General features: G+C 35.5%; 4 protein-coding genes across 13 annotated transcripts; 2 read left to right on the forward strand and 2 right to left on the reverse strand.

The window, feature by feature from the left end:
- The first annotated feature begins 1,251 nt into the window (after window positions 1-1,251).
- On the forward strand, window positions 1,252-4,098 carry LOC113725716 (OVARIAN TUMOR DOMAIN-containing deubiquitinating enzyme 4-like). 2 transcript variants are annotated; one of them, XM_027249038.2, is made up of 5 exons: window positions 1,257-2,185; window positions 2,625-2,746; window positions 2,848-2,888; window positions 2,982-3,080; window positions 3,577-4,098. In XM_027249038.2, exons 1-5 carry the CDS (start codon window positions 2,140-2,142, stop codon window positions 3,785-3,787), a joined length of 519 nt encoding a protein of 172 aa, XP_027104839.1. In that variant the 5' UTR covers window positions 1,257-2,139; the 3' UTR covers window positions 3,788-4,098. The 2 variants fall into 2 exon arrangements, with proteins under 2 accessions (XP_071930230.1, XP_027104839.1); XM_072074129.1 differs by lacking the exon at window positions 2,625-2,746 and having other exon boundaries at window positions 1,252-2,185.
- A 1,206-nt stretch (window positions 4,099-5,304) lies between these two features.
- On the reverse strand, window positions 5,305-9,109 carry LOC113725715 (glucomannan 4-beta-mannosyltransferase 9-like). The gene is made up of 9 exons (XM_027249037.2): window positions 8,518-9,109; window positions 8,267-8,365; window positions 7,203-7,455; window positions 6,988-7,098; window positions 6,770-6,906; window positions 6,501-6,614; window positions 6,210-6,409; window positions 5,907-6,101; window positions 5,305-5,685 (listed from the first exon to the last, which is right to left on the reverse strand). Exons 1-9 carry the CDS (start codon window positions 8,848-8,850, stop codon window positions 5,520-5,522), a joined length of 1,608 nt encoding a protein of 535 aa, XP_027104838.2. The 5' UTR covers window positions 8,851-9,109; the 3' UTR covers window positions 5,305-5,519.
- Window positions 9,110-13,336: 4,227 nt separating this feature from the next.
- Window positions 13,337-17,182, reverse strand: LOC113725717 (GABA transporter 1). The gene is made up of 7 exons (XM_027249039.2): window positions 16,863-17,182; window positions 16,438-16,668; window positions 15,212-15,309; window positions 14,594-14,780; window positions 14,360-14,490; window positions 14,003-14,236; window positions 13,337-13,852 (listed from the first exon to the last, which is right to left on the reverse strand). The coding sequence occupies exons 1-7, from the start codon at window positions 16,981-16,983 to the stop codon at window positions 13,472-13,474; spliced, it is 1,383 nt and encodes a 460-aa protein (XP_027104840.1). The 5' UTR covers window positions 16,984-17,182; the 3' UTR covers window positions 13,337-13,471.
- A 3,848-nt stretch (window positions 17,183-21,030) lies between these two features.
- LOC113725718 (uncharacterized) lies at window positions 21,031-26,320 on the forward strand. Of its 9 annotated transcripts, XR_011838910.1 has the most exons (8): window positions 21,033-21,259; window positions 22,034-22,687; window positions 23,468-23,556; window positions 24,246-24,345; window positions 25,309-25,360; window positions 25,507-25,543; window positions 25,648-25,711; window positions 25,871-25,902. XR_011838910.1 is itself a non-coding variant. In XM_027249045.2 (7 exons), the coding sequence occupies exons 1-6, from the start codon at window positions 21,107-21,109 to the stop codon at window positions 25,671-25,673; spliced, it is 1,059 nt and encodes a 352-aa protein (XP_027104846.1). In that variant the 5' UTR covers window positions 21,033-21,106; the 3' UTR covers window positions 25,674-25,711; window positions 25,931-26,320. The 9 variants fall into 9 exon arrangements, 8 of the variants coding, with proteins under 8 accessions (XP_027104843.1, XP_027104846.1, XP_027104847.1 ...); XM_027249045.2 differs by lacking the exons at window positions 25,309-25,360; window positions 25,871-25,902 and adding an exon at window positions 25,931-26,320; XM_027249044.2 differs by lacking the exon at window positions 25,309-25,360 and having other exon boundaries at window positions 21,034-21,259; window positions 25,871-26,320.
- Window positions 26,321-26,980: the final 660 nt, after the last annotated feature.

Below are 26,980 nucleotides of genomic sequence, written 5' to 3' on the forward strand. Positions count from 1 at the left end.
TATTTTTCAACTGTTTGTGATATAATTAAATAATAAGAAGTGCAAGAAAAGCAATTAAGTGATTGCATATTACTAGTACTAATAACTATTTCATCAGCTAAGAAAATGGGATACCAAATTAAAGCCCCACAAAATACATATATACCAAATGAAAATGAAAAATCCGATCTACCAAAATTAGATGGTATAGACAAAAGCTCTGCATGGTGTAGCCATTATTGCTACCAAAGGGGATATTAGGTTTTTTTTTTTCCTTTTTTGTAAAATATAAAAAAGACTTTTATTGGGTTCATCCCACCGGTCACCGCGAGAAAATCTACCGTACACCGACATTGCCAGCCTATCAAAGCTGCCAATCGATGCTGCCTGTTAGTCGGACGGGGCACGTGACTCACCAATTTTCTCAACGTGCACGTGAGGTTACGGCCACCTTAAGTATTTTTTTTTAAAAAATTATTTGTGTATTCCCATTTTTTGTCAATTGCACTTTCATTATTATAATTTTTATTTATTAGAATGTATGATAAAATAAATGATAAGAGTGTAATTAATAAAAAATTGAGTACAAATAATATTTTCCTTATTTTATCATAACATTATTGTTACACCATCCTCTCATGACATGACCAAATTTACCCTTCACTTCAAGGACATGGAAAATTGATTTCATTTCCAATCCCAATTTTTAAAGTTTGACTTAATTCGCAGCCCAATAAATGTTCTAAAACTTGCTTCCTTTTTTTTGGGGTGTGAATTCGAAGCTCTAACAATGAGTTTGGATTTAAGAATATTTTGAAAAAACTTTTTTATATATATATTATAACACATTAATGTAATGTTTGTGAGATGAAAATGTGATTGGAAAAAAACAATTTAGAGAACCTCTAATTTTTATTAACAAATAAATACCTATCCAAACATGTTGATGTTAGTTAACAATTTTAAATTTGGTTAACTAAACAAATTCCAATAAATTCACTCTTTTTATAATTCTATAGGATCACTTAAAAAATCGTCTAATATGAAAAACATTGAAACATACGAAAAATTACTTGTAAGTTATAGTAATATCATAGATACTGTAATTTTAAAATTTACATTCATACATACATAAAATCAAGCTCTAAAATCATTAGTTTAGGGTTTTAAAAATTCACTAAGTTTATACTTTGGCAAACACGGAGGCAGCATCCGACCAGAAGCCTTAACTAAAGGCCAAGCCGGTCATTTGACGCAAACCACCTTCAAAAGGCTCAAATCCTGCAATTGAAAAAAAATAAAAATAAAAAAAGCGGAGACTCTGGAAGCCGATTATAGCGTGCGCAGATACCTCAGAGGCTCACACCTCAGCGGAGCCACCAGCAGCTGCTGCCCTTTTCCATTGTGGCCCCCAGCACCACGGACAACAAGATGCACTCCTCTTTTACTTTTCCGCTCCTCTAAGGCGCCGTCACCAAACCCCCCAAGCCCAGCCCCCCGCCTCCGATAAAACCCAACACAGCTCATACGCAATAGTAACCATTTCTTCAGTATCTTGTCCCCATTGCCGATGGGTGCGTTGGTTCGTCTAGCCGTCGTCCGGAGTACATCTTACCACAAATAAAGCAGGCTAGTAGGGAAATCGTATCGAATAATATTCCGGTGATGCTCAGTGCACTATGTGCTCGCCCTAAATCTTGGCTATTCACTGCCTTATTCTTGTCACATGCCCACAGCTCGGCAGCGGCTCTTGTTCACAATCGGCTCATTGGCAGCCCTCTTTTGAAATCCGTAGTGGTTGCCAACGCCGATCAAAGGAGACACCACTCCAGTAGTTGTCGTCTCGTCGACACCTCCGCTCAGGGTGGCGCTGCGTCTATATGGCATGCAATCCTTCCCGCCGGTGACGGGGATTTGGATCTCCACCGAACCAAGAGGAATGTGCTCGTCCACCACCACGATGAATTGATGAATAAAGGTTAAGGCTCGTGGAATGTGGCTTGGGATGCCAGGCCGGCGCGCTGGCTTCACAATCGTGATTCTGCGTGGTTATTGTTTGGAGTTTGCGCTTGCTTAGCCGCGCCCCCATTGCCGCTGTTAGCGGATTCATCTGAGTTCGTCGATGGGGAAACGGATGAATTCAGACATGAAGCAGCAGCAATGACCGTTGTAGAAAATGGAAAGTGTGCCAACTTTAGAGTTACAGGTATTTTAGTTGGAGCGGCTAATTTTTAGTTATATAAAGTTTGATGAAGTTTGAATAGATGATATTAATTTGAGATTAATTTTCCATTATATGCAATCCAGATTACGTATTCTATTACTACTCTTATCACTTTTAGAGTTACACGTATTTTAGTTGGAGAAGCTGATTTCTAGTTATATGGAGTTTGATCAGATTAATTTTCGATTATATGCAATCCATATTTCGAACTCTGATGACAAATCTAGCATTATTCCATCACTGTTGTTTGTTGTTGCTGTGATGGAATGATTGTAATGGATTAATTTTCGATTATATGCAATCCAGATTTTGAATTCCGAGCTATGATCACCAACCTTATTACTACTCTATCATTGGAAGAATAGAAATCCGTTTTTTGTTGTAATGCAATGATTGTGATGGAATGATTGCATGGAGACAGGGGTGCCAGCAGATGGGAGATGTCTGTTTAGAGCAATAGCTCACGTGGCATGGTTGAGAAAAGGGGAGAGTGTTCCTGATGAAAACCGCCAAAGGGAACTCGCTGATGAATTAAGAGCTCTAGTATAATCTAACAGCTTCATTTCTTTATGTTTCTTTTTTTTTTTGGCTGAATTTGCCTTTGCTTTTGAACAATTTGCTGAATTTTTTTTTCCGGGCCGTAGGTTGTTGAGGAGTTGTTAAAGAGGCGAAAAGATGCAGAATGGTGAGTGTTCTTAAGTTTTTTAATTATTATTTAGTTATGTATGGAGAGTTTGGATGCTATGCTTGTATGATATATTTTGGTTCTGTTCTTAAGGTTTATTGAAGGAGATTTTGATGCATATGTGGAAAGAATTGAAAAACCTTATGTATGGGGCGGGGAACCAGAATTGCTAATGGCTTCTCATGTTCTCAAGTGAGTGCTTTTTCACTTTATCTCTTTTCATAGTCTTAATTTTTGCTCATACTGTTTTACCGTTTGCTTTGGTTCCCTTATTCTCCGTATCCAACTTTGGTCTTTGGTCTTTGGTCTTTGGTGGTTGGTAGGGTGTTTGTAACATTTGAGCATTAAGAGCAACAAATTTAGAACTAGTAGGAGTAGGTAAACTCGTAAAGTTGGTTGGTGATTATTAAAGACTGTGTGGCTAGTTGTTTTCTTTTCTAAATACCTATTTAGGAATTATGGCAAAAGGAAAGCTTATATTTGACTAAGTGACTGTTCACCTACGCCAAGATTGTCTATATTTTTGAGTTCAGTATAGTGCAAGGACCATTTCATGTGAAAGATTTATGGATATCTTTTCTTGCAACATAGGGCATATATGCTTTGTTGATATTGTAGCATGATAGGTTTTTAAATACTCAAATTTCTTGTGGATTATTGAAATTTTACTCTCTCTTTATCATCACAGGGCGCCAATTTCTGTGTTTATGATTGATAGAAGCTCTGGTAATTTAATAAATATAGCAAAGTATGGTGAAGAGTATAAGAAAGATGAAGAGAGTCCAATTAACATTCTATTTCATGGATATGGACATTATGACATAGTGGATGTTGTCTCTGAAGGTTACCAGAAAGTAGAAGGAGGGATATCAGAGAGTAGAAGCAGCCTAGAAGCTTGACATAAAACATACAATAAAGTCTTTCACATATTTATCAAGAATAAAGAATATATTTCCCGCAAGTGTTCCAAAAATTCCTTTCGGGATACAAGGAAAAGATGCTTCTATCCATCTCCTACCCATCTCTTCAAGCCCATGCTGAAATGACTTTATTCAAGCATTAGAATTATTTTCAATTTTGTAGATTCTGTAGTCTATTTGTTTTCTCTTAGTTTCAATTGTTATTGAGCAAACGTTAACAATTTCCGAGTGCAACTGTCTGAGCAAGCAGGGAATGCGATCTACTTAAACATGTGGGAATTTTGAAGTTACCATCTGTTTTAATATGCTAAACCAACTGATCATTCGTACTAGCTGGCATGTTACTCTTTGACTGGTAAACGAGAGAGTGTATTTCGTTACTTGCTGTTTTAAACCACTAAATAACTGGCAGCATGCCAGCGATGAGATAATCTTAAGTTGAGATCAGAGGGTTGGTTTTGTCATTAACCTTATAGAACCGTTTTTGCTTTGTTTAGCTTCTGATTGATATTTTTTTTCCCAGTAGTTATTAGCACACGGTATAAAATTGCTCGAATGGAAAATGTAGGGTATCCATGCATCATCTGAGTGCAAGCAGTAACGCTAATCTCTTGGGGTGAAGATCTTAAACTTGACTTCAAAATCTCTTGAGTTGCGAACTGATCCCAATTGCCATTTGTAAATCAGTATCCTAGAAACTGGAAACTCAGGGCATGTCACCAGTGCAATGGGGGGGAGTTACATTTGGTCCCTCACGTTTTGTGTTACTACTTAATTAGTATTTACTTTGGTTTTTGGGGCCTTCGTGGGCGAGTGAGCACTTCCATGCTGCCTACCTTTCTTAAATCATTGTGATTGAACAGTCTGAATATCGAAAGATTAGAATGACCTCTTTAAGTGGTGAAATATTCCCAAATTAGGTGGGGGCATATTCTCTTTCGCTTCTGACGTGCTGCTTATCCTATTTAAAAACCTTGGAATCTTTCTTTTCCTTCATTTTAAAAACCTTAAGATGCTATCTATATGAGCGCTTTTACTCGTCTGAATGGACCTCGAGGCAAGCGCAAATCTGCAATCAGTGAAAAAATGTACTTTCTGGGTGCCATTTGCTGGGAATCGATATTATTCGCACTTCTATTTTAGCTTCTGGCATTTTAATTCACTCCATAAACGAATAATGTACCTCCAAGGAGCGCAAATGTCACTTCCCTACTTGCTTCCCTGAAGTTAAAATTTGATGATACAATTTATCACATATAACCAGTGCGGTTTCGAACCAAAAATCATAAAGGCAAGTGGCACTTTCCACGATTTTGCTGAAACAATATGCTTCATTGAAATTATAATAAGTAAACGCCTATGGTAGCAGCTTCTCAATTTTCCCTATTAACATGTTTCCTCTTCCTTCTGTTTCAAGAATGAGGAGCAAGAGAGACGGAGAGGGTACCATACCAAGTTAGCGTTCAATTGCAGTACATTTCTTTAGACGGCCAAAGTGAATAAGTAATGGCGATTGTGATTTTATAATCCAGGTCTATTAGCAAGTTGCATGGGAAAGTGCGGATAAAGTATTCTCTGGAAATGCTCGTTGACAACCAAAAAAGAACTAAGCAGCCACTCTATTATTTGACTTCAGAGGCTGCAAAATAAAATGGTACAGATGTGTCCTTTGGACAATCCAAAAGATTCTTTCCAGGCTGCAAGAGTTTTTTTAGTAAGAACTAGGGACAAAGGTGCCAACGTACCCGAATCCTGCTGTGAAAAATGCCGTTGATTGAAGGAAAAGGTATATAAAGAAGTGGCTCTTTCCAAAAGCCACATCATAACACCCACAAAAGAATAGGTAAAACCCAACAAAGAGCTCCAAAAGATGTAATCTGCAAATTCAACCACAATATAAAACTTGAATCCATGTCGTATTTTGAATAGAAAGCCACGTTGCATATCGCTAAACAATTCGTGCGAATGGTAGACTATTTTTCAATTCTTCTTGCTGCTGACAGTACATGAAAGTTATACATGATCTTTTTTTTGCTTTTGTATTGTTGCCTAGAGTATAGTTTTGTGCGATGAACTGAAGGGTTGTATGTACTTGTACCTGTCTCCCATCCTGAAACGAGGTTTCTTGGGAACCTTAGAGCCCAACTTCGTCTGTAGGACATGTCCCAATTTTTCCGTGACAATCCACTCGTTAACTCTCCCTGCCTCAAGTAGACCTATGAATGTGGCCTTGGTTCGGTGCAGAGACATTACGTTTTCAAAGAGGATCCAGAAAATTACTAGGTGGAATGATCTGCAGAGCATGACGCAGCAAAAACATGTTACCGTATATGGCATTATTAATTAAAGAATTAGTAAGATTCTTTAGGCATGCAGGTAGAATAAAGAAAGAGGGAGAGACCTTGGTGTCCCAACTGCATTCAGAAGGGTAATTACAGACGGAATATAAACAGCTCCCCAAACCGGAACTTGTACTTCGGGAATCACAATAGTTGCAGGCAGGACAACGCAGTAGAAGATGAACGTGACCATATGTGCTACTATCTTCCGAACAAGGAAGAAACTGTATATTAGATAAAACTTCTTCCATGGAGAGACTTTCTGCATTAACGGAACATGAATTGTCAAGAGCGGCGTTGATTTTTAATCATCATTCTCACCCCTAAATGAAGATAAAAACAGTTGCCTTAACCTTGCATCTAACTATTTCCATAGCCATTTTCCTGAACAGATTAGCAGGACCGCAGGACCATCGATGTTGCTGGTGCCGGTATGCTTTGAAAGTACTTGGCAATTCATTCTTCACCTGATTGGGAACCGCACAAGCAGAATATCAGGCGCCCTAAAAGGCAAAGGGAATTTGGGTTTTGATCTTTACATAATGGACGAGCCAAATTAGTCTGTTGCAGTTTACACTTCAAACATACGGTCCATTTTTTTTTTTTTTTTTTTTAACTGTACCTCGACTTCACCAACATACACAAATTTCCAGCCTTTGAGGCTGGCTCGGATAGCCAGGTCCATATCCTCCACAGTTGTTCTGTCCTTCCACCCTCCAGCTTCATTAAGTGCTGAAATTCGCCATACGCCAGCGGTTCCTACATGACGATCAAATGTTCGAGATTGTAAAATAGTTTGACACATTAATGTTAGAGCTAGAAGTCGAGAAAAGGTCCTACCATTAAAACCAAAAAAAGCGTAAGTGCGGGATCCAACTTCTTGCTCCACAATGAAATGGTAATTAAGAGACATCTCTTGCATTCTTGTCATCAAGCATTCATCAGAATTCACTGCAATTAAAGCCAGAAATTTATAGTTACAGTATAGGAAACTTCAATCTACAGCTTAAATTGAAGGGCAAGTGAGTGTAATCTGCAGAACCAAAGGAAGTTACCGAATTTCCAGCGGGTTTGAACCAGAGCTAACTCAGGATTATGCACGAGAAAAGGAACGGTACGACGCAAGAAATTATGCTCAGGTTGAAAATCAGCATCAAAGATGGCGACATAGTCACATAGCTTCACATAGCTATGCTTCATTCCTTCCCTAAGAGCACCAGCTTTATAGCCGTTGCGGTTCTCTCTAATCTCATACTTTATGTTTATGCCTTTGCTTGCCCATCTCTTGCACTCCTGCTCCTTTAAGGCCTGTAATTTTCAATTAACCCAAGTCCATCTCAATTTGCACTTTGCAGCAGAAAAAAAAAGGAATAAGAATTTGGGTAGACCTGGTCTACTAGACCTAGCGGATCAAATTTTGCCACATATTCAAGTCTTTGTAGGTTGGTAAGATAGTGTGCTAAATTCTGAGCTATTGGGTCTACGGAAACTGGGTCTACCCTAATTTTTGCCAAAAAAAAAAAAAAAGAACCTCAAAGTTTCCGAAGCGTATTTTTTGATGATTAAATGCTATGCAAAGCTGATGGGTTTTCAAAATTGGTAGTACTTTGGGGACCTGTGGCATGAATCGAATATAAAACACAAAAAAACCAGGATGCTGATCGAGCTAAAAAATAGCAAAAGTAATATCTAAATGATCGAAGTGAGCATCTTTAAATGGCAAAACAAAGAAGGGTAAAGTCAATTAGTAGTTTTTTTTTTCTAAAAAGAACAAACAAAAAGAAAAAGTTGTATACCTTTATTAGTGAGGTGATTAAGTTAGAAAACCATTTTTCAGGTATTCGATTGGCGATGCATGAAAAAAAGTTTTTCCGGTGGACTTTTTGGAATTTCAGAGTGTGAAAGTGGAATTCTGCAGCTACTATTTGAAAAGAGGAACGAACACATTTAACATTTCTATGATCTATCTCTCGCATAATCAAGGAAGCAGAGTGAACCTCGGAAGTTCCACTTTGACATCTTTTTGTTTTAGCTACCCCGGAAAGCTACATTTTTTACGTCCTCATATATTCAGAGAAATTATTTGATTGATAAAAGTTGGTTTTGCAAGGTGTTGAACCTTGATAGCAGGATCCGTTGAATCATCAAGAACTTGAATTATGATTCGATCAGTCGGCCATGATAAGCCGCAAGCAGCACCAATTGACAGCTGATACACCTAAACGTAAAACAAATGTTGCAGCACTCGAGGATATGAGCATTATGAGTAATAAACACGTCTGATAAATAAATAAGGCATCAAAATTGCTGATATATATAGCATTCACGAAGTTACTACTACTATGATAAGAAAAAAAGAGCAGTACGTACCTCTTTTTCATTGCACATTGGAATTTGCACTAAAACCATGGGGTAACCTAAATTTCCCATCTCCAAATCTTCCTTCATTGGCTCCCATTTGTGCTTCTTCTCAGGTTTCCACCTGAATATCTTTATCAAAACTACGACGATTCCCATATAAACTCTTTCCACGAATAACAGTATCGACATTGTCAGGCACAAAAAGACCATCATTTTCAAAAATGGCACCAACAATGCTGCTTTCGCCTGCTGCCATAGACGTCCAAGAAGGCCGATAACATCACCCGGGCCACCCTGGAAGGCCTCAGGTGGAATCACAGCCCCGGATGAAAGGCTCTCCATTTCTTGATCTTATTTTGTAAATAGCCAATAATAGTCCGCCGGAAGATTAAGCAGAGGCAGCAGCAGTAGTATCGCACTACTGCAAAGTCAGTTGAGCGGACACCGGAGCAGTGCAGCACTGGGGCTGCAGCATGGAATATAAAGAAGTGCGATATCTAATGCACGTGCTTTTTGATTGAGTGTTGCTTCGCGAGAACAACACGAATGTGCAAAGGCAATTCTTGCTTCGGTTTGGGAAACCTTTGATTTTTGCTTCGGAGTTACTCCATGCCAGATGGTGATAGCTAGCTAGCAGTTTTATCAAAATCTTGCAGGTTAGAAAGCAGGGTCAAGATGTATAGCATAATCAGTGGAAGGATCAAATCAAACATGAAAAGCTTTAGCTTAGTTGGTTCTTTCTTTTAAACAATAATGCTTCCATGATAGGCTTAAATAGAACCTAATGTTCATGGTGCAGCGGAAGGCTAAATGAAAAAAGGGAGGAGGGGGCGGGGGGCTTTCATGGACCAACAAAATCTCGATTCTTAGGTTTGGCATTATTAGTCAAATTTGCCACCTTTTACTTCATTCCCTGGTCTATTAGCTTTCCCAGAGAACTTTAAGAACAGCCATTAGTATCAGAGTCACAGTATGGGGTTTATGTTATTCCTTTATATATTAACACAATTGGGCGCGACAGTAACCACTGGCTCGAATACCAGCAGCACAACCCCTGATCAATTCCCATGTACTACCTCATTGTGTATCTGGGGCCGAAAGGCTGTAATACCTCCCAGTAAAAAATAAATAAATAAATAAAATTACTGGCTCAAATGGCACGAGTAATTGTACCATTAATTGTTGGCAAGTCAGAAGCATATTAATATGATACTATAAGTTTATTGGAGGCTTATCAAGTTATCTTATCACGAGTTCCCTGCCCAACTTTAATCCCAGTGATCTTTTTTAATGATAACTCTCCAAAAAGAGTCGATAAAACTACTTGACACAGTACGATGATAAGTAGTAGTTTAACCACCACTTTCAACCTCTTAGTTAATTTGTTGAATACATTTGTTTGGGCGTACGGTGTTTACTTCTAAGGTACATTCATTAGTTTCTTTTTTTTGTTCCTTTTCTTCGTGTGTGTGGGGGAGTATGCGTACTTGAAATTTTTATAAGAGCGTTACTAGTTTCTAATCTTCTTTTGATAGAATTGTTCTCAACAAATGGAGCAAACTTACAAATGAAAGGAGTGTGTTGCAAGTTTTATCAACTCACTAGTGCTAAGTAGTTAAACAATTAAAATCACAAGTTGCTAATAATTTCAATTCTTTTCTATTTTAGGCAAATTTAAAATTTTTATCTTCTTTGGATTGCAATTTTTTTGAGCTTTGCAGAGTTTTTGTATAAAACTACAAAAACTGTAATGTAACGATGTGATATATGTGAGGTAAAAATGTGTTAAAAAAATGTGTAAAGAACTATGCATTAGAAATTAAGAAATTTATCCACAAAAAGTACCTACTTAAAAAGAGACGGGAAAAAACTCTGTACACTCTTAATCAAAAATTGAAAATGGGAACCCTATTCAATTGCAATTTCAATTGTTAATTACTTAGCCTTGGTTATTTTAATTGAGAGGTCATTCAGCCTTTTTGAAATCTCTATTCTGTACAAATCCACTCAGCCTTTGTAAAAATATATATACAAAAAAAAAGGGCGATTTGCAATTCATAACCTTGAATTAGCCCTATATATTAGGGGAAAAGTTATACAGAACAAAGAAAGAAAGGAGCTACATGACAACACTCTTCGTTCATAAACCTCGTTTTGGAACTCTCAAGTTGTTAAGCACAACCTAGAAATCTTTGGTTCATATCCAAAAGATACCACGTCTAAATACAAAATAGATCTGGATCGTATCAAACGTTTTATCCTTTTTCTTTTTTTTTTTTTCCCTTTTCCCATTTTTAATTTGATAGCTTGAAGTTCATGGGGATAATTCAAAAGCAAAATACAAACAATTCACACCAAGATAAATCTCGTAAGAAATTAATTTCTTAATTATAAGGTTGTCCAAATCGGACAATTACCTTACCCTAATATATTCATGCAAACTCCGAATAAAGGTGCAAACAACCGTAGGAAACGAACAAAATAACCCCACTCGAGGTTGAGAAGTAACCCTTGTGCTTCTTTTGGAGTCGTAGAAACAAAGAAACAGAGCCTGCAGCACAGCAGGTAGTCCAAACTCCACCTAGAAAAGTAAAAGTAATTAGCAGTCGGCCGGTATCATTATAATCAGAAGGTTCTTCAATGATGAAAGTACTAAAAGAGAGTACTTATACCTAGAGCTAAAAGATGAATAAACCTAATCGAAACTCGTATTGACCTTCGCCTGGTAAGACTTCGTTTGAGCTTGATTCTCTGACTATTCAAATCAAATTTGAACAATATTTTATGTTCGATAACTTTCAAATTTGATAAAAAAAAAAATTTTGTTCAAACTCGATTTTGCAACTAAACAAGTCAAAGTTGAACAAAATTTGAAATTTATTAAAACAATCAAATAAACTTGAACACTAAGATATTCGATTTAATTAGACTCATTTACACCCCTACTTATGTCATAGTTTTGATAATTGGAGGATACCGAAAAATATAATAGTTTTTGGTGATTCTGATTATTTTCTATGATTGCTTTCCATAATCAAATTTTGTAAGATCTAAAGCACATGATAACCAGGCCATTGCCATTTGTAAAATGTACAGGTATTGGAGACGTGTTCATTTAAAAAAAAAAGGTATCCTTTTCCCCAAAATAGAAGAAAAAAGGAAATCATAAACTTTTGTGAGTATGTATTTAAATATTTAAAATAGCATTTCTCAAAATGTAACACTTTGAAAAGTATTTTTTTCTCCTGCTCCCTCATTTCTTCTATTTTACATATAATAGTTTTTTGCTAAATTATTGTAAATCAAACTGAAGAAAAGGTTATTCTTAAAAAAAAAAAAAAGTGAAGAAAAGTTTATCATAACCGATTTGCCATTGTGAATATTACATCATAACATGATTCAGCATCGAGATATTGACCAGCTGTTTTGATGGAGCTATCATTAATTAACTATATAGTATGATGATTAGTTTCAAAATCAAAATATGATTTTTATAGTGCATCCATTAGAGCAGTCTTGTAAATCAAATAATCAAATCGCATTGAACAATTTTCAACTGTCTATTAATATACTTTTCTTTTTATTTCCAAAAAAATAAATATTTTGTCACCACGGGGAAATCGTAAATCCGGACCACATGGACCACGGGCATCGTATGACCCTTCTGATTCAGGGCAGGTTGAAACTCATCAGCAACATGGGCATATGATTTCCCACCAACAACCGTAAACAACACACACACAGAACCTAAGCCAAATTTACAATCCAATTCAAAAGGCATGTTGACTTTCGGATTACACTGAGGAACTTAAGTTCTACACACACACATCACTCACAATCGATATGGGATAAAGGGAAAGGGGGAGGGGAAACACCAAGACTATTGTCAAAGGCTCATCAATGGCTTTTATCACTCCATGATTTTTCTTATCTACCAACAACCGTAAACAACACACACCCAGAACTTAAGCCAAATCCACAATCCAATCCAAAAGGCATGCTAATTTTCGAATTACACTGAAAAACTTAACTTCTACACACATACATCACCCACAGTCGATGTTGGATAGAGGGAAAGGGGAGGGGATAGGCTCACAGTCGATGATTTCCCATTGAACGCTTTTTGATGCAACAAGTCAAATACTGAGCGGGCTAAAAATCAACACAAAATAATCTATTGAATAATATTAGAATGCAAATTTGTCGTTTTGCATTGTTCTACATCAAGTCTTACCACGTAGTCTTTTGTATCCTAGGCGTGTGTTTGGTAGCAACTTTTCCCCAAATAATTGTTTTGCTTACCTCACAATTATAATTTTCAAGCGATTTTTTTATTTTACATGTATCATATTACAAAAAATGCAAAATAATTATTTCAAATAGTTTCTCTATCGATCTAGAGCTTTTGAATTTTGACCCTATATATATATATATATATATATATATATATATATATATATATATATATATATATATATATATATATATATATATTTGTATTTTTTGTTGCTTGACAATCACGAAGGATGTTCAGCGATATTCTCATAATTCAAAGGGTAAGTAAATGTCATCGACCTTTAGTAATTTCTAGAATACCAATGATCACGACTAGAGTAACGCATTCAAAGCCTTCTATACCTTTTCAAGTATCCACGACACTAACAAGTCCTATTCTACTACATTTTTTAATTTTTTTTGTCATATCATTACTTATTTATTTATTTATTTTGTAGAAAGAGATACTCCAGACTTTACAATGAGAGAGGGGGAAAAGACAGAGTTTAAAAGTCGAACTAAAGATGTTACTATCACCTGACCACAATCAAACTGAGTGTAAAAAGACAAATCACTTGTTTAAATATTAACAAGTGAAGTATTCATATAAAGTATTCCATCACTTTCGTATCAATTTCTAAACATTACCTCAGCGTTTGCTACAAATATGGCTGTGTTAGTATTAGTATTACATGTTAGCAAACAAACGGTAAGTCTTGGCATCCAAAATTATCTGCCTCACCGATGCAACTGCCCCAACCAAGGCCAAAACTGTGGATAAAACTGCAATAATTGTGTTTCCCCAGTAGACCAAGCCCTTCCTTGAGGGTTTGAACGTGAGGTTATAGAAAACCATTGGCAAAATGAAATCCAAAGGAATGCAACCGAAGGCCCCAAACAATGCCATAATGTCTCCAAAGAAAGGTAGCATTGCGGCCAAGGTTGTTGCTAGGACGATGGATAATGACCGGAATATCAGACGGGGAACAACATTCCTGATCGAGAATTGGTCTTTCTTAGGATCTGCAAATGCTCGCTCTATAACAACATTTGTTGGTTGCATGTAAACCTAGAATCACATAATGTCATCAAGGTTAATTGGCTAAACATATCAACAAGGTTTACTTGGAGTTCCAGCGCTATCTTCGCCATTTTGGTGAATAAAGTAGTCATGAATTTGGTATGTAATGTGACATGATATAACATGAATGCGTCTTACCAAGACAACTGCTGATACTTGCACTAAGGTGAAGACATTGGTCATCAGAAGAAACCCCTTAGGCAGTAAAGGATGGTTATTGACCATGAAATTTGAGAGAACAGATTGTCGAGACTGATTTCCAAATGCCCAGTATCCAGAAATTGCAACACTGAAGAATGTGGAAATCACAACTGCATAGCAAACCAACAACCCTTTAAACATTTTCCCCGTCACTGGAGGGGCTATAGTGGCCTGCAAAAAAAAAAAGAATAAGGAATAAAAAATCACAAGCTAGCATTTGAGGGATATTTAATACTCCACTGCACTAACTTGGTCAGCATGAAGAAGAAACAATTGTTATGAGTAAAAACTTGCCTGAATTTCAGGTATAATTCCATTGCCATATGTTGTGGCAATAATTGAAAAAGCGTTGAAGGCACCAAAGACTCTATTCATACCAACTCCAGTGATTGAGTAGTCCCTTGAAGGAGCATTTTTAGAGTATCCTGCACTTGGAAATGCCAGAAAGTTGATGATGTTTGGGGGAAAAGGGCAAATGAAAGAAAAGAAAATAAACACCATGGCTGTGATTCTTGAATAATTACCTACCTACATATATGGCTCCTGCAGTGGTGCAAGCGCAGTAAGCAAGACAAAGAAGCAAGGAGATGAGATTGATATGCCTCAATGAATGAAATGATGGCATTTGGGCCATTACCAATGTTAAGCCTCCGAAAATAACAACGAAATGGTACAGTTCCATGGTCCCGTTTGGTCTGGCCACCAAGTAAATATACTGCAAAACAACACCAGGCAAAAAGAGGGTTTGAAGCTTCGCGTCTAACTTTTCTAGATTTAAACGAGATGAAACGGTACAAGTATAACCATATGTGGCCTAAATTAGATAAATCTTCATATTTCTAATTTTTTTTCAATTGATTAATTGTGGTTAAATGTACCTCTTCAAATCAAGTAATTAAGCATAAGAATAAATCATTTAAGCACTGACAATATATACATTAATCTGTAAGATTTAGCAGTCAAATTCAAAGCGAATAATATGACATAATAAAAATTTAGGTCCGTCAATATATATATTGACTGATTGGCCGTGTAGTAAGGTACTACAGTACTATTTTGTAGCATTAGTTCAATTGGAGTTTCTTTTCCTTCATGCAGTTAGAAAATTTTTTTTTTTTTTAACAGTATATTAAATAGTTTTCTTACCTTTAAGCTCTGTCCACCCAGAAGTGTACATGCAATGACAGCCCCATAACAAATGCCCAATTGAAGTGGGCCAACGAAATACCGACCCCATCCCGGCCCTGTATACATCAAATTCATCAATTTCAAAGTAAGCCTACGTAATTAAAGTTTGAACTGTCTAATATGGCTGCCCGGCGCTTATTGTTTTCTTTCGGCCTTGTCTGAACTTCACTTGCTTAATTATTGTTATTTGATACTGACTGTTATTGTTGTCTGCTTTTGACTTTATTTGAATTCCACTTGCTGTAGCTTGTTGCAGTTGTAGAGACTAGAGAGAGCATCTTTCACACTCGCATCAAAAGCGAACCTGATGAAAGTTTGAACTTTCTAACATTGGCTTTGTTCTCGTTTATTTTAGATTTTATGAAATCTGATTATGGATAATAATTAAAACTAACAAAAGTTATTCTTTGAGTGGTTATATAGATTTTAATTTTTTGATCATTAAGAAAATCTATAATCAAAATACAAAAAAGAAAAATTGCAATTTTTCCACCGACGTCGAGAGCTTCTCAAGCTGAAAAACATACCATTTTCCACCGCAACGGATCTTCTGTCCCACACCCTGTGCCACTCTCTGTTTCACTTTTTATTATATTGCTATCTCTCCTTCATAAACATCATGTTTTAATTCTTTTTTGTTTCCTTAAGATCCAATAACTATTAATTCAGTAATACACAAAATTTAACAAACTCAAAAAATCAAAATGCATAAAAAAAATGAGATTTTTTATGAATTTTCTGCTGTATTTTTTATTTTTCTATTACATATTGCTTTTTTGAAGCTGTTGTATTTCTTTATTACTGAATTAATAGTTATTGGATTTTAAGGAAATAAAAAGAACTAAAACATGATGTTTATGAAGGAGAAATAACAATATAATAAAAAGTGGGACAGAGAGTGACACAGGATGTGAGACAGAAGATCCGTTGTGATTTTTCACCAAAGAAATTAGAATGACAAAAATTTGACCTTCCACTAAAAAAAATATTTCAGCATAATAATGGAAGATTTTTCTATTTTTCTCCCAGAAAAATGTAATGGGACACGTAATCCAACCACAATGAAAGGCGAAAATTTTTCGGCTGGTCTAAATTCGAGACTATTATATGATCCTTCACATTTTGGATATCTTTTCGTAGAAAGCTGGACATTTTCACACCTTTTGATGAGTAGAATTACATACCTAAAACATCATGAGCCATGTCCCTGAAACGAAGCTGGCGCTTTCCAAGCGCCGCATGGTGCTCAAGTACTAAGGATAGAAGGTTGTAGGAGTAGAAGGTCACCAGCCCGGCGAGGGCGAGGCTCAAAACTCCGCCCGCCCATCCCAACAAGGCAAATGCAAAGGGCAAGCTCAATAGTGCCGGCGCAACTATTGCTGTTGTTAGATGGTATCCACAGTGCAACCATGTCCCTGTCCATCATGAAATCAAGCACCGCAAACAAAAAAACCACCAAGTATTTCATTTCGTTTCAGTTTTAAACGATGTAAGCAAAAGTTGGGATCGAGCAGTTGGAAGAGTTGTAGGCCGCCAGATGGGTAATACAATCCCACCAGATAGATGTGAAGAAAGTAGTAGGAGTAGTTGCTAATTAGTAGTGTCTAACCTCGGGATTTCAGGACGAAAAGGGCACCAGCATCAAGCTCTTTGGGGCCGACTGTTGCTGCACCGCCTTTTTCTCCATGTTCTGGAGATAGCTTGGGGGAATCTAGGACAGCAGTTCCCATTTTCCACCTTCTATGCGTGTGATTTATGTGGGATCTGTTCTGCGGATAGAATGTGTGTGTGTGTGAATAAACGACCCAAAATGTTGGAACAGAATTGTGGGCGATACGAGGGGTTATGTAGCACTGAGAGTGAAATCAATAAGTCAACGCCGGTTGGTTTCGAGCAGTATAAATTAAGGATATTCAGCTTTAAGGTAAGATTCAGATTCATTCACAACTCTGTGTTCAACACTATATCATATGATGGGCTTGACTCGTTTAGGAAAAGACAGACTAATGCTGTAATGCATATGGTACCAGCCGAAAATTGAAAACTAATATCTTGGACGTTTGCGTGGAAATATGCTCCGTGTAAAACTGGTTTATTGTTTTCGTATATCTCTGTCTCATTCCATGCTCTAGTAAGTAGACCAACTTATGATGGTCTACTGATCAATCAGAAATATTATTGTATCGATTGCTGCCGGTGAACTCAGGGAAAGAGTAGTACAGGCAGCCTAGAACTAGAGGTTGTTTTGTCGCCTCCCTTGTTGCTTGATTACAGGCAGCCTAGAGTTCTTAGTCGGCCAAACTTTTTTGGGAGGACCAAGTCGTCCAAACTTTACTGCAAAATAAGTGCTAACTCGATCTCCAAGAACCAGAAGAAAAGAAAGGAGACGGGCGGCAAACCAGCAAAGGTTTAAACAGACTCGATCAAGCATTTGGCAGGCCAACAAATTAAACCATGGGAGCGAGGAGGACCTTTGGCGAAGCAAGAAGTCAACACAGGTGGTCATGAATCGGCGAAATTCGCTGGTAATCTTGTTAACGAAACTAGGTGGAAGAATAGTTTCTAGTGTGGACTTGTATGGCTGCGCAAAATGTTTTAAAAACCGGACCGTAAATTAAATCGGTGAAGTGAAAGGGTCGAGATTCAATCGGCCGGACCGGTTCAATCTCGGTTCAATGAATTTTTTTAAAAATGATTTATATAAATATATATATGTACAAAATAAGACATGTAATGGATTAATTTAATACTTTATATGATGAAAGGTTTACTATTTTTTAATAACTTGAATTTTTTAAAAATAAATTTTTTAAATTATAAATTAAAACAAATAAATTTCGTCTCGATTTCAATTATGTCTAAATCCAATCCAAAAATATCACAATATTTTGAAATTATACAAAATTCACGTCTATGAAAATTTAGATATTGTGAACTTAAATTTTAATTTACGTTTTAGAGATTGCAATTTAAAAAAGAAAGTTTGGAGTTCGAAGGAAGTCAAGAAAATCGAAAATAGAAATGTAAACTTGATAAGAAACAAAAAATGAGATAAAAGTGAGTGGTTGTAGCATTAAATAATTTGGGTTAAAAAATAATTTTTTTTAACTTTTTTCAATTTAATGGATAAAAACCAAATAAAAAAATGGAAGAAAACATCAATAAATTAAAAATAAAGAGGTTTGATTAAAAAGGGAGTGACAAAAAAAAAGAGGATAGAGAGAGAGAGAGAGTTGAAAATTAAAAAGAAAGAACCATGAGAGGATGAGATTTTGTAAGAAAAATGGGAAAAAAAAATATAAGTGTTTGATTTATATAAATAAGTTATAAAAAAAACTAATAAAATGTGATGGTGTAACGATTAATATATTAGTCTTCTATTACAAAAGTCTTGAGTTCAAATCTTGATAGCTGCATTTTACAAAAAAAAAAAAAAAAAAAAAGGAAGGTTGAAAACCGGTTCAATAGCAATTTTTACGATTCGATCAATTTTTGATCGATTTCCTGACAAAATCAATTATGGTATTGAATCGGACTGATGTCATGATCGATTCACGATTCAATCGATCGAATCGACCGGACCGATCCGATTTTCAAAACATTGCAAAGTGATTGTCTGACAGTTGCCAGCCAGTACATGCAGCATGCTTGTGTATGTATCAAAGATTTTTTATGATATAAATAAATAAAACATTTGGCAGGACAGCAGCATTCAGTTGGCAATAATTTTGGCATTGGCGAGAAGACCAAATGTTGGTAAAAGTCAAAGATAAACTTGAGTCTACAATTATGGGTGGCCTAAATTGAAAACTCGGATTCCAATGAACAAATTAAAGCCAATAATAATTGCTTCACGTGTGTGCTTGAATCTTTGACTACTGTGCATTGAATCATTGACTATGATTTGGAGCCTACCTAATATTTTGTTTGGATTGAGCATTATTTTTTTAATTTTATTTACTTATATTATCATTATAATTTTTAATATATTTTTTTTAATTATCTTTTTAATCCATTCACAAAATTAGTTATAGTAAAAATATCCCAAATAACTTACCATCCAAACAAACAGTAGTGGCAATTCTAGACAAGCACAGCATACTTATAAAATTGGATGTAAGTTTTTAACTCCCTTCCTTTATTTGTGCCCTATAACAAAAACTTGTACCCACTTACTTGGATTACTTGAAATTTGAGAGTAAATTTTTTTTTAAAAAAAGAACTGCTGTTCTAGTTTGGAAAATATTTTCCTGACAAGTGACAGCTACATAGCTAAATAAATAGAGAGTGGCATGCGGCGGTAGTTTTCATTTTCTAACTAAAGACATTTCTAGAAGGGGGATGGAGAAATCGTAATTCACAACTCATAAGAATCTTAGCTTATTTTAATAAAATTAACAAAGGGATCTCAAAATTTGATTCTAATGTTGATTCAGTAAGAGATGTTAGATTTAAATCCTCTCACCCAACAAACATCAAAACAGAGAACTGAAAATGTAGGATTGCCAAAATTTCATTGACACTGATTTATATGAAAGAAACTTTGTTCATTTACAAAATAGGACTCCGCCTAGGGCTGTCAACAACGAGTAGGATCCAAGCTGGAATTGGTAATTCCAAACCTGGGTCTAACATGCAATGAAAATCTGAATTTAGATCGAGAATCAGGTCCGGATGGGTCTCAATATATAGGTTCAGATTCGAAGCCGAGTTGGATATATCCATTTTTAAGAATTAATTATGATAATTTTTATTTATTTATACATAAAAATTATTAATACAATATTAACAATATAATTAAAGTAATTCTAATAATCATTTGATTTATAGAAAATTCTTTTTAATTTAAAAATTAGTAGCAAATTTTAATTAGAAATATGTTTTTAATTAAAATAATTATACTAATAAGATTCGGGTCCAAAACAGATAATATCCGATCGATTTAGTTTATAGAAAAAATGGATTTGGATTCGATTCGGGTAACTGGATCTATCACTTATTCCGTATCCTTTAAAAACAAAATGGATCAGGTACATTAACAACCCTAATTCCACCTAACCTTTCATTTATTGTTCATCCCAAAAGCTCTTTCAAGTTGCTAAAAAATATCTATTTGATTAAAGGTCACTAAACCCATAAAAACCGCAATGTAATGATCGCACACTCATTGTAAAACCCAATTTGAGCCTCATAACTCGTCTGGATTGTATTTTTTTGTTATGAAACAATTAAAAGTATGGATGTTCTTTTGTAATCCCAAGAGGATTAATTCATGATTTATGATTATATTATGTATAGAAGTTACAATTCATAAATCTATTCATGTAGTAGAGAAACCGTTTCATAGGTTTCTTCATATTATTGTAGTAGTGGATGTTTAATAGGATTTATGTACCTTTAATCTTGTAGTGCCTATATATAGAGGTACATTGACACCCTTTGGAAGAACTTTTGTATTTTGTTGGAATACAATAATATCATTCTCCATTGCTCTACTTTTCCTCTAATATTTCTATTCATACTATAGTAGTTTATTAGTTTTACAACATTTTTTGACTTTTCGGAACATTACAAGTTTTTTTAAGATGTGATATATCTGAGATGAAAAAAATGATTGATAAATATGTTAAAGAAATATTCTAGAAACACAAATATTGGTTTGGGCCAAGCTACAACAGCCCATTAATAAATCACACAAGCAGTTCATGGCCCAAAGTACAGAATTTAAATGACGAAAACACCCAAAATTTTGCCATATATTACAAACCTACTACCCTCCATAAACCGCCATCTTCTTCCTTTCACCCGTGCTCGTCTTTGTTGATTACTTTGCTGAATAACCGAGAAACAACAATGGGGAAAAGCGATGATTCAATAACGAGAAGGAAAAATAAAAAGAGCAGAAAAAAGCAAGAAGTTAAGGATTCCTCCAAAGTCTCTTATCGCATAGCTTCCATTATTGCTGCTAAAAAGCGTCGGCTAAATGGCAAACGCCGCATGTGTCAGGTAAATCTTTACTTGCAAATTTACACTTATTTTCAAAATATTTCGTTCTGCAGTTTTTGACGTGCTTTTCTTCGGAACTGTAATGCGTTTCTATTATCTGGGCGGGCCAAAGGATAAATAAATAGATAAATGAAGAAAGAAAGAAAGAAAAAGAGTGAAAAATCGACAATGGGTTGTCAATTTTATATGTTAATGTGTTAGACTTGATTAATTTGCGTTTGATGTATTTACTTTATGAATTTGGATTGTCTGAGCTAATTGTTAAGCATATCTTTTGTGGTTGTTGGTTATTTGATTTAATGTTCTGTTCGTTAATTTGCATGAATTGAACTCTAAAATCGTACTTTGAATTACTATTCAGAGTTTAGATTGAAGATTTTCTGGGTTTTAAATTACTTATAGATGCGCTGTTCATTTTTGGTGAAGATTGAAGTTAGCGTTAAACTTAAGTTAGACAAAGTACGAGGAAGATTCTTGGTTTTTATTTTATAAACCAGGAATGCTTGTCCAAAACCGTTTAATTATTCATCTGAGTAGCTGTGTCCTAAATTCTTACTGGTTGACAAACCAGAGAGTAGGATTCACCCGTTGGGGTAATTCTGTTCGTTTCGTTTTGCTTTTTAAGTGGGCATAGGTTATCGATGAACTGTCTGATTCAAGTATGTCAGTTTGAAAAACGGGGAATAAAAAGGAATCTACGAATCTACGATGATAAATAAATGCTATATGGAAATTTCTTTGAGTAACAGCTAGGCATGTGTCGTAATTTTACAGGGTATGTGCTTTAGCATTCCTACAGCTGAGGATCCATTCAATGATAGATACGGTAAAACTGATGCTGTGAAGAATAAGAAACGACCTCTAGATTCTAGAGTAGACAAGACACATATGGACAAGAAGCGAGCATTGTCAAGAAACATGGCTGCTAATAAAGATCATGAAAATGAAGATGTCAAAAAAGAAAAGTTATTTAAACTTGAGAAGATTGAGAACAACACAATTGCATCTGTTACAGTCTTTAAATCTGAGGGGAAGAAAGATGTGGGGAAGCCTGGAAAAACAGAGGTCCCAATGCTTCAGGCCTGTGGGAGCAAAACTGATGAAAGAGGGCATGAAATTTTTCAAGATTGCCCATCAAAGTTTTTAGTTCTTTGTCTGAATACCATTCAGAATGCTCTGCAACATGAATCGGCCTTTAGCAGTGAAGATAGACCTTTCTTTGTTCACAAATGGGGAGTTGAGTTTTGGAAGTTTTATTCAAGTGGAAGGGATATAGTAGAGACCAGTGGAGCAGATTCTGATTCCGAGCAAATTGCTTGGGTGGTGTCGTGTGCTGCTGATACCATTGCAAGAAAGGAGAAGGGAGGATTGTCATTTAGCAGTCCCTTTCTTTTATTCATTGTGCCATCTCAAGAAAAGGCTGCCAAGGTTTGTGCATTCTATTTCTGAAAGAATATCATTTGTCACTTTTAAAAGCTGTAACTTTCCCTAAGTTGTGTGATTCTCATGTTGTGACTTCTTTGTAATGGTATTCTTATTGATTTATTGTTTGTTTCAGCTGCCAGTCTTGATTATTTAATGTATTTTATTGTCTTTCAGGCATGAACGCATGGTTTTTGTTGGTTGTGAGAGTCTTTAATTCGATGAAGCTTTAGTAGATTTAGAGTCAGATCTTAGAAATATGTGTATACAAGTTTTTTAATCAGTTTGTAACCATCTTTTAGGAATTATTTCAAGCTCAAAGGCTGTCCATTTCAAGGACATTTTCAGTAATTTAGGATAAGTTTTAAGGGGCCATCGAATGTAAGATTTTAGTGGCATATGATATTTTTTTAATTTTCAGCTAAGACCTTGAGGGGAGAGAATTGCTAACAAGGCTTCTGTCACTCAACGGTGCTTTCCGTTTTATTTTACAGCATAATGCTTTCTATGTGTCTTTTTCCTGTCTGTACTTCGGGATCTTAACTTGGGCTTTGTTTGTGTTACCATTATAAAAAAAATAATTGGTTTTAGCTGGGATGAGGAGATCAAACGTTTTGTCTGATATATATTGAAATTGATCTAAGCAAATAATTAATTGCACATGAACATTTGACCCAACAGAATTTATTCTTCGGCTCAAAGAATTTTTTCTTCTCTTTTGGAGATGTCTTTAGCATAACCATTTTGTACGTTTTTGAATTTGACTATGTTTCATCTGGAGTTTAGGTACGGAAAATCTGCAAGCCTTTGAAGGCTCTTGGAATACATACAGTGAGTTTGCATCCAGGTGCCTCAATAGATCATCAAATTCGCGGGTCAGTTTTTAAAATCCTCCTTCTCGTTCCTTTTGTTTTTTCTTATCTGAATTTGGCTTAGATCAATTTAATAAACATTCTCTTGCAAATATTTTTCAAGAAAAGTTTCTCAACTTGTAGAAAAGTGTAATAATTAGTTTTACATGCCAAATTTGATACTATGTATCAATTGTTAACTAGGTATTCACAAGCTTAATCTGCAAGGAATATGATCTTTGGATTACCATGTGATTTTATGTCTTTCAAGTTGATAAAAATGTATCCACACTTGTTCAGACAATTTAATTTGGATTTTGGCTGTTTTGGTTACCAAGTCTGACTCTACGTGATCGTCAGTATTATCTCTGACTTTGAGAGGAAAATGTACTGATTAATCAGATTGGACGGACAAGTATACTTGTCATTGAGCAATGCAATCTTTTGTTAGTCTATGTCCAGATTATGACTCTCTGTAATACTATCCTACAACAATCCAATGTATTGTCTTTCACAGTAGAAAGATGTATGCTTCGTAGAAAAATGTATGCACGTCGTAGACAAGGCACATTCCTTGCCAACACTAGACTAGTTAGGATCATGTCCAATGTGAGGCATTGGCATTCGGCGTGTTTGTTGCAAGCCATTTCAGTTACTTTTTCTCAATATACAATTGTATTCACCAATCTTATACCATTGCATTTCTTTGATAGGTTAAAAAGTTGTGAACCAGAGTTTCTATTATCTACACCTAAGAGACTTCTAGAGCTCGTCTCCTTAAAGGAGGTCGACATCAGTGGGGTTTCCTTGCTGGTAATTTTGAACATATTTTCTATTTAAAATTGGTGCTTGAGTTTCTAATTATGTTCTCCTTGCTTAATTTGTTTCATATTTTCCTGGCAATTTACATAATGAATAGAAATATCTGAAATGGCAGAAATCTTTAGTTGGTTAAGTTGTGTACCTTCTGAAAGAAAATGTCTATGAGACTAGATATATGAATGTGGAAATAGTTTATATATGTGGTAATAAGTACTTTGATTGCGATATTGGCAGAAGAATAGTTATGGGATGTGGTAATGCCGTTCCTCTGTACATGTCAGGGCAAAATTCTGTGGGGATTTTTACTAGATCATCCATGCTTTAAGGACAGAATGCTGGGCTATTAGATATTCTCATGCTAAATATGCCTAGTCGAATGCCTGAGCTAAAATCGGTTTTTGGTAGAGCCACAAAGAGGAAGAAATGGACAACTTGTGGAGACGGTTGGTATGTTGCATCATAAACCAGAAACTGTACTTGTAAGGCTGAGTAACATAACACAATGTCCTTTAGCAATGAATGAAGGCCAAAAGTTGCAGCTTAAGATGATATAAAATGAAAGAGATAGGCACTTTGGGTGTTGCAAATGAATCATCTGAGCTAACTAAAAGGGTTTACATGTAGCTTATGTGAAAAGGCTTGTGGAAGTTCTGGCTTGGTTGGGCTTTTATTTGCTCGCTTAACTTGCATGGTGGTTTACTGTCTCTCGTTCTTGTGAAAACTGTTAGTTGGTAAGGTTTTCAGGCTAGTTGATACCAAGCTATCTCAAGCTAGACCTTGTAGACAGTTCTTTACTAATCTAATCTGGATGTGCTGCCAAACTCATTTTGCATCAGTCTGAAACTTGGGATTACTGTATAGAAGGTTGTTTATGTGATTAACATACTTCACGTTCTTGGTGTAGAAGGTTGTTTATGGTAAATTATAATGTTGATCTGAAAATGAATATCTTAGGTGGTTTGCTGGCTCTTGAAACTACTCGGGGAAGATTTTGTGTCTGATTCTGGTTAGATATTTAAAATAATGCAAAAGGATATCTGTTCTTTTCTGTCATTTCTAAAGCTGAAATGAGCTATATCGTGTATCGTAATGCTTCTTAGTTTTCTTTATTCATATACTTGTTCTGATCTATAATTTTGATAATTGGTACAGGTCATTGATGGATACGGAACTTACTCAGATAATGATGGTATTGAACTCATTAGGCAATCAATTTCTGGGTGTCCCCAGGCGGTGGTATTCAGTGAATGCTCAAGTAATTGGTCTACTCCAATTTTGCCAAACCTTTTGCAGGGTTCAGTCTGCCGGATATCTTCTGATGATTTGGAGTGTGTTAGATGACGGACTCATTGAAAGGGTATGGTTCCATGGTTCTTATTTCCTTTTCTTTTCTCTTCTTTTTTTTGGTCCGATTAGTCTGATAGTAGAGTGTTGATTTTTAAACTTGCTTAGATGAATAAAATATATGTCAAATGGTAAATCTTCATTTGATTATCCTTTGAACTTTTTGTGGCAGGTCAATTTTGATGTTGTTTGTCAGTAAGGAAAGATTCACATCTTGGATTGTCTTTTCCAGACTCTTCGCCCCTCAGGAGTTCGGCCAACTCGGGCATTTCATCTGGCCGGTTTCGTCATTCAGCTACAGTAAACCACCTCAGCTTGGCCTAATTACTGGCTTGACAAATGGGTCGCTGACAGAGTATTGAAGATGGAAATCAAATCGTCTGTTTTTCTTTTACAACGGAATAAAATAGTTAACAATTAAAATTGAATTTCACTTGAGAGCGAAATTTGTAACTCCAATTATGTAGCAATCCCCTGAGAGTTTTTTCATTTTGCTTTTGGTTTGTTTGATTTGTCCTATTGTAGTCAAGCATTCACAACGGCGTGAGGACACACTCTAACCTCCAAGGAAATTGTTTGCTAATTTGTTGCTGCCAGTGATCGACAAGCAACTTGTATTGTATCTTGGCTTCAAATGCATTATTTTAGTGGAGAGAAAGGGGGCCCAAATAAAAAAAAAAAAAAACACTATTAGATTTTTATAATGTATTTAGAATAGGGATTTAATTCAACTCGTGTGCTTGGCTAAAGGTGTATACTGAACACCTATATGTTTGCAAAAGACTTTGATGTATTAGTTTTTTTTTTTTAAAAGCTAAATTAATTTGAAAAATTATTAATATATGCATTATACAATATGAATATGGTATGTGTGAAAAATTGAAAACGTATAAATGTACTATATAATATGGTATGTGAATTAACGGACCACCGGAAAATATTTTTGTGCATTCTTGAAATGACTCATCAAGATTTTAAATGATTGATTTCCTTTCATAAACGTGAGCGAGGCTCATTGGAAATCTCAAACATTTTTATATTTCAACTTGATTAAAACATGAAGCATGGATGGTATATAATGGCATTATACTCCCATATTACTTGCTAAGAAAGTAGTAATAAACGTATTGAATACCATGACGTACAGAGAAATATTCCCATTTGAATTGTTATTTTTTGATGGAATTTTTATAGAAAAATACTCCCAAACTGAACAAGGTATGGAATTTGTATAACAAAGAAATACACTATAGCAATTTAATATAAGTTAAGTGAAAAGGCG

This window comes from Coffea arabica, chromosome 2c, assembly GCF_036785885.1.
Source record: "Coffea arabica cultivar ET-39 chromosome 2c, Coffea Arabica ET-39 HiFi, whole genome shotgun sequence".
In the NCBI taxonomy this organism is placed as follows: Eukaryota; Viridiplantae; Streptophyta; class Magnoliopsida; order Gentianales; family Rubiaceae; genus Coffea; species Coffea arabica.

Bases quoted from the DNA above. Each gene is read 5' to 3' on its own strand.
- LOC113725716 (XM_027249038.2), top strand. From the start codon at position 2,140: ATGACCGTTGTAGAAAATGGAAAGTGTGCCAACTTTAGAGTTACAG. The intron at 2,747-2,847 runs GTATAATCTAAC...TCCGGGCCGTAG, and splicing joins CTGATGAATTAAGAGCTCTA to GTTGTTGAGGAGTTGTTAAA. The intron at 3,081-3,576 runs GTGAGTGCTTTT...TTATCATCACAG, and splicing joins ATGGCTTCTCATGTTCTCAA to GGCGCCAATTTCTGTGTTTA.
- LOC113725715 (XM_027249037.2), bottom strand. From the start codon at position 8,850: ATGGAGAGCCTTTCATCCGGGGCTGTGATTCCACCTGAGGCCTTCCAG. The intron at 6,907-6,987 runs GTAGGACCTTTT...ATCGTCATGTAG, and splicing joins CGCTTTTTTTGGTTTTAATG to GAACCGCTGGCGTATGGCGA. The intron at 6,410-6,500 runs GTTAAGGCAACT...CCGTTAATGCAG, and splicing joins TGGAAATAGTTAGATGCAAG to AAAGTCTCTCCATGGAAGAA.
- LOC113725717 (XM_027249039.2), bottom strand. From the start codon at position 16,983: ATGGGAACTGCTGTCCTAGATTCCCCCAAGCTATCTCCAGAACATGGA. The intron at 14,781-15,211 runs GTAAGAAAACTA...GTTGTTTTGCAG, and splicing joins TGGGTGGACAGAGCTTAAAG to TATATTTACTTGGTGGCCAG. The intron at 13,853-14,002 runs GTAAGACGCATT...ATGTGATTCTAG, and splicing joins AAGTATCAGCAGTTGTCTTG to GTTTACATGCAACCAACAAA.
- LOC113725718 (XM_027249041.2), top strand. From the start codon at position 21,107: ATGGGGAAAAGCGATGATTCAATAACGAGAAGGAAAAATAAAAAGAGC. The intron at 22,688-23,467 runs GTTTGTGCATTC...TCTGGAGTTTAG, and splicing joins CTCAAGAAAAGGCTGCCAAG to GTACGGAAAATCTGCAAGCC. The intron at 23,557-24,245 runs GTCAGTTTTTAA...TTTCTTTGATAG, and splicing joins ATAGATCATCAAATTCGCGG to GTTAAAAAGTTGTGAACCAG.